The sequence below is a fragment of the Pediculus humanus genome, genomic scaffold, assembly GCF_000006295.1.
Source record: "Pediculus humanus corporis 1103172107670 genomic scaffold, whole genome shotgun sequence".
Taxonomy (NCBI): domain Eukaryota; kingdom Metazoa; phylum Arthropoda; class Insecta; order Psocodea; family Pediculidae; genus Pediculus; species Pediculus humanus.
In genome coordinates this window covers 61,979-67,978 of record NW_002987279.1, presented here as the reverse complement: position 1 = coordinate 67,978, position 6,000 = coordinate 61,979, and the positions used below count along the sequence as shown (strand labels likewise).

General features: G+C 24.6%; 1 protein-coding gene across 1 annotated transcript in view; it reads right to left on the bottom strand.

The window, feature by feature from the left end:
* Window positions 1–4,568, bottom strand: part of Phum_PHUM289710 (Ovostatin precursor, putative) — a gene marked incomplete at both ends in the record, with an annotated part of 7,327 nt that extends 2,759 nt beyond the window's left edge. Inside the window, 15 exons of the mRNA XM_002426968.1 lie at window positions 106–304; window positions 383–582; window positions 670–898; window positions 1,009–1,150; window positions 1,227–1,341; window positions 1,606–1,700; window positions 1,770–2,001; window positions 2,096–2,353; window positions 2,438–2,629; window positions 2,705–2,869; window positions 2,938–3,274; window positions 3,356–3,621; window positions 3,701–3,939; window positions 4,250–4,419; window positions 4,519–4,568. Of these exons, the coding sequence (XP_002427013.1) occupies window positions 106–304; window positions 383–582; window positions 670–898; window positions 1,009–1,150; window positions 1,227–1,341; window positions 1,606–1,700; window positions 1,770–2,001; window positions 2,096–2,353; window positions 2,438–2,629; window positions 2,705–2,869; window positions 2,938–3,274; window positions 3,356–3,621; window positions 3,701–3,939; window positions 4,250–4,419; window positions 4,519–4,568 (2,889 nt within the window). The remainder of the gene's footprint in view (window positions 1–105; window positions 305–382; window positions 583–669; window positions 899–1,008; window positions 1,151–1,226; window positions 1,342–1,605; window positions 1,701–1,769; window positions 2,002–2,095; window positions 2,354–2,437; window positions 2,630–2,704; window positions 2,870–2,937; window positions 3,275–3,355; window positions 3,622–3,700; window positions 3,940–4,249; window positions 4,420–4,518) is intronic.
* Window positions 4,569–6,000: the final 1,432 nt, after the last annotated feature.

Genomic DNA, 6,000 nt, shown 5'->3' with positions numbered 1-6,000 from the left:
AGTGATTAATATTCTACAAGAAGTTAAAAAAATTAAATTTTAATTATCTTGTTGTAAAAAATAATACATATAATAATAATAATAATAATAATAAAATACAATTACTTTTAAAGTTGGCCCTAAAATATCTCCCGATACAAACGCATCAACCGAAACGGAACTTTCGACAATTTCCGGCGGAACTCTAATCGTCCAATCAATTTTATCATAAAAATTTGAACTTTCCCCGCAAATAAATCCAGACTTATTTTCTTCCATTAAAATTCCTTCGTGTTTTACCATCGTTTTTTTTATCACCACATCGCTGGAAAAATTTAAATTGTGATAATAAAAAATTTTACTTATTCGAGTTATTAAGATGAGGAGTTCCTTAATCAAAAACCTTTTTGAAAAATTAACTTTGTTACAGTTTCCTTTAAAATGTAAATCTATTTCTCCTTTAACTGCTATTTCCGCTTCTCCCAATTTGACCGCTTCCAATACGAATCGATGAACTATTTTTGTTTTAGCTTTGATGCAGTAAAAAGCAACTTCGTCAGACTTTGAATTGAAATTTGCCGTAGAAATATACTTTATTTTTATCTAAAAAAAAAAAAAATCTTATCAATATAATTAATTAACAAACAGGAAAAATTTTTTAATTTAAAAAAAAAAAAAACAAGAGTTTACTGGCAGTTCGGTAGATTCGTAATTGAAAACGGAAACAAACATGTGAAATATTTCTCTTTTATGCAATGTATGAGGAATAAAAAAGTGAAGAAAAAAAGGTTGATATGTAGTCAATCTCGAATGTTCGGCAATTCCTAAACCTTTTTCCGATGACAGACAAATTGTATTGGTTAGCCATTCGGTGACGGTGTGTGGAACCTTATAGTCTAATTTTGCTATTCCGGAAGAACTGAAATTTAAAATTTTATATTTTCCTGTAGATTTTTTCTTTTAAAAAAAAAGAAGCCAAATTTAAATTCGGTTCCGATCAAATAAATAATTCCGTAAATATCTTCTTACTCTATATTTATTAAATCCCATATCCAAGTTTCCGGGAAAAAAGTTCTCAGTTCGTAAGCGTAAGGGGATTCCCTTTTATTTGATTCTACCGCGTCTGGAAATTCTTCAGCTTTGAATAATGTTATATTCTCAACCTTATTATCTAAAAAAAAATTTTTTCAATTACGATGTAATAAAAGAACAATGAGAAAAAATTTTTTTTTAAAAATGACATTTACCAAAAACACCCATTCCAGAGTTTTTGGTCGTTACGTTAGCCTGTGAATCTTGGTTTCTGAACGCACACGGTCTAGTTTCTAACTTTAGATCGGTGATGACCAATGCTCCAAAATCCTGGTAAAACGAACCAAGTCAAGGACCTGATCAAAAATTTGGGAATTTATGACTAGAAATATATTGTTGTTTTTAAAAAAAAACTCATCTGATATTCACTGTTTATCTTTTATCTTAAATGAAATTCTCTTAAATAAATATAAAAATGAAGAAATAATAATAATAATAATAAAAACAAATCACATTTAATGTAAATTACATAAAAATTAAAATTTTTTTCTCGTCAAAAAAAAAAAAAAAAAAATCAAAAACTTTTTTTTTTACCTTAAAAGCTTGAAGGGAATCAACAAATCGAGAATCCAGAGGCTTCGGTTCGGATAAAGCTTCCATTTTCCCATCAATAAATTGATTATTCATTTCTAAAAGTTTTTTTTTTTTTTTTTTTAATGTGAAATTAATTATTTATTTAAAAAATTACAATTGCGTACCTTTATTTTGTTGGCAATGTTCGCTCGTGGTTTCGGTGAGAAAATCAGGTTTGTTTGCAAATTTTTCCAATTCTTTAAAAACTTTATCGGAATTTACTTCGTTCAAATTTGAAAACATGTGAACACTTTTATCGGTTATCGAAAGAGCGCAAATTGAATTTTGAAAAGTTTCTATTTGAAAATTATTATTTGATCCGGGAGAAGTAACACCTTTACTCCATTTTGTTTTAACCTGAAAATAAATAAATAATTTTTTTTATTATTAAATAAATTATTTTCCAAAGTATCAAAAAAAGAGTGGAAAATTTATTTAATATAATTCTTACGCGATTCGGTAAACATTTTTCAACGGGTATTAAAAATGTATCGGCTACTACTTCTCCATCTTTTGTTATGAAATATATTATTACATTAGCATAAGGAGACATTAAAGAAGATATAAATATTTCAAATTCGAATTGTTTAACATTTTTTAAATTTCCTTCATTTAAAATACTAATTCCTTCTTCAACTTCATATAATTTTGCATCAGCAGAAAACTTATCAAGAGTTCCTGCAGACAAAATAACACCTCTAGATTTAACCTGAAAAAAAAAAAATTAAGGTTCAATAATACACGCAACTATAATGCCTTGATTCTAAGGAAAATAAATTGACCAATAACTTACCAAATAATGAAATTTCACATCGTTATCGGATGAAGTATATAAAACTTTAAATTTTCCATTCTGGTTACACGTGAACTTGTCCGTTGTAAGTTTTTCTATTTGTAAATAACTTCCGGATGGTGAGTACCAAGGAACCAAACTCAATTTTGTTTCTTCCACTTTTGTCAATAAATTATCTTTAGAATTTCGTACCTAAATATAATTTTTTATGTGTTAATTTTAATTGTTGTGTCACGTGAAAAACTAATAGAAAAAGAAAATACATACTTTTATTGAAATTCTAAAATTTTTTTCATCTGAAATATTTATAGGAGAAATAAGAAATTTTGATGTCCCGTTTTTTAAAAATAATTCTTTGCAATTGATTATTTCGTTTGAATCCAAGCAGACGATTAATTGTTCTCGACTTAGTGATGCCATTTTCATCATGACCTGAAATATATTCACATATATATATTTTATCTTAATTTGTTGTATTCTCAATTATTACTAAAACATACCTTTCCAGTAAATGGTAATCCTGGTTTGAATTTTTTCTTTACCGTATCCAAAGAAAATTCAGGATAATTACTAAATTTAGAATTTCTTATATTTATTTTCGAAAAAGCTTTTCCTCTTAAATAAGTTCCATCTTCGGTTACGGTTGCATTTATTATAAGACTGTGAGCAAAATTTGAAGGATTCTTTAAAGAAATTTCATGTTGCAAGCAGCCATCAACACCCAGCCTCAGGTTTTGTGTAACGGAAGATGCTTTTTCTTGACAATAATAAGAAAAGGTACACTTTATGAAATATTGGAGAATGACATTGCCGTGTACAGGCTCACCAAAATGATACCTTTAATAATTATTTAATTTCCAATTAAAAACGAAATTAATTATTTTAAAAAAAAAAAAATTAAACGTATTAAAATCTTACTTGGCGCAAATGGTTAAATTAGCCGTGTTCGTTATATATTCCGGAGATTTAATCAAAACCGAAAATTTAGGTAAAATGTAATTTTCGACGAAAAAATTTTTTACAATGACGTCACTATTTTTTTTTTTCATTTTTATGGACCATTTTCCGAAAATCGGTTCTTTAGAGAGTTGAAACGTTTTATTTATGATTCCTTTACTGTTGAATTCATTCAACCATTGCGTCAAATGAATCCCACTGGGATTTTCAATCCATATTTTATCGATCTGAAAACAATTATTTATTTATATATTTAATTATTTGGGCTTTTTTTTTTAAATTTCAATACATTTTTCAATTACTTACCGGGTCGTTATCTGGTTTCAAATCAGATTTTAAAGTAAATATTCTAAATTGAACAAGTTGACCGCCGTTATAAAGAGGCTTATCCGTTTGGATAAACGTAATATCCGGATTCGTTTCAATCGAAATATGTTGCACATAATTAATATTTAAATCACCTTCTGTTTTTAAACGAACTGTCAACTGCAAACGTCCTTTTTTTACTTTTGTACGAGGCATAGAAATTTTAAAACATTTTCCATCTGTAAAAAAAAATTTGTTTTAATGAACACATTATTAATTAATTGAAAAAAAAAAAAAAAAAAAGAAAAAAATTAATAATGGGATAATTGAAGTACTTTTCTTGAAGGCAAACTAGAAATTTAGTTGTTTTCATTATAAATTACACGAATACTAATTTTTATAAATAAATTCTTACTGAATTGAAAAAATAAAAAAAATAATAATAATAATTATGTTCAATTAAAATTGAGATTATAAATTAATAAATTTTCATTTTTAACCTATAAAATTTAAAAAAAATATAAAATATACGTAAATGATGAGATTTACCATAATCAAATTCTGTTATTTTTTCAACAGCCAACGCAATTTCTATATCTTCTTTCAACTGTAGTATTGCAACTTTAACTTCCGCAACGTTAACATCATTTTTAAATGAGATACAAACATTTTCATCGTGTCCAGATAAAAATATTTTAGGTGCAGTAAAAATAAATCCTCTGAAATTTATATTTTTACAAAAATTTTCAAGTTTACACAAGTAGATGTATATTTTAAAGAATGAATTTTTTAATATTAATTACCCATAGACAACTGACGTCCAAGTTTGGCAAAGTATAAAAAGTTTTAAAAATCCTAATTTGTTCATTTTTTAATACACAAAATTTTTTTTAAAAAATTAATTTTATGCAACAAATTTTTACAAACTGTCTTTTAATAATAATTATCGATTGATGAAAAAACGAACTTTGACATTTTTTTATCGTCAATCTATTTATTATTATTATTATTATTAATCAATTGTGAAAATAAAATCCAATTCATTGAGGTCAATCAAATAATTTTTTTTTTTTTTATAATATCTTCCTAAAAATATAATATTCCTAAATAATTAATATTAATATTATATTTTTTTTATTTACTCAAATATAAATTTTTTGAAAATACTGAAAAGTTTTTTTTAATAATATTTTAACAAATAAAAAATAATTTTATAATAAATAAAAAAAAAATTATAAATAAAAAATTCAAACCTAATATTGTGTAGATCTTTATTTAATCAAATAATTATTGTATCAGTCCAATAACAATAGGTCAAAGTGTATAAATATAATTTGTTCTTGAATACACTCGTCCTGATTTTTTTTTTTTAATGATCCATCCGTAAAATAATTTATAAATATAAAAAAATAAAAAAATATTTTATTAACACACACAGAATAATATTTGTAACTAACGCAAAGATGAAGCAAGAGAGGAAATGTGTAATTACGATGATGATGATGATGATGATGAATTAAATGATTATTATATATAGACCATGCATAATTGTGCAACTTACCTCAGCCTAAAATTATTTCTCTAATTGAAAAAACTCAAATTAATCTGGAAATAAAAAATAAGTTTAAAAAATTTTTTTAAAAAATGCAAAAAAAAAAAATATTCACTGCCTTTAAGTCTTAAATGCTAATGTCCAGAGGTCGTTTTTTTTTTTTTTTTAAATTAACGATTTATCTCGTTAAGAGCATGACCGTGACCTTCCATGCCTTACAACCTCATAATTTAAAAAAAAAAAAAAACAAAAATCTTCGAGTTTTCATTTTCTCATCTAGGTAGATAATACTAAACAGGAAGATTTTCCAACTCGTTCTTTGTAAATATAGATGCAGGTGTAAATGTATATTTGAAGGGCGTTAAAATGTAGTTTTTACCTGTTTTTGTAAAACAACAACAAAAAATTTAATCGATTAAAAATTTTTATACAAAAATTGATTTACACAAACTTTATTAACTTGAAAATTATTCAATAAAATTCTATACAAATATTTTTAACTCTTTACAAATAATAATAACTCACCAGCGTGTTTCAAATAACGTTTACACGTATATTAACTTTCAAATTAAAAAAAAATAAAAATAAATGAAAACAATAAAATTAAATTTAAAATTTACCTTAAAACTCCAGATGATTTATGAATGAATTCATATTCAAATAAATTTTAAAAAATTATAATACTATATTAAAAAAAATACTGATTTTTAAAATTTTTCAACTTCATTCGAACAATTTATGCAGATAT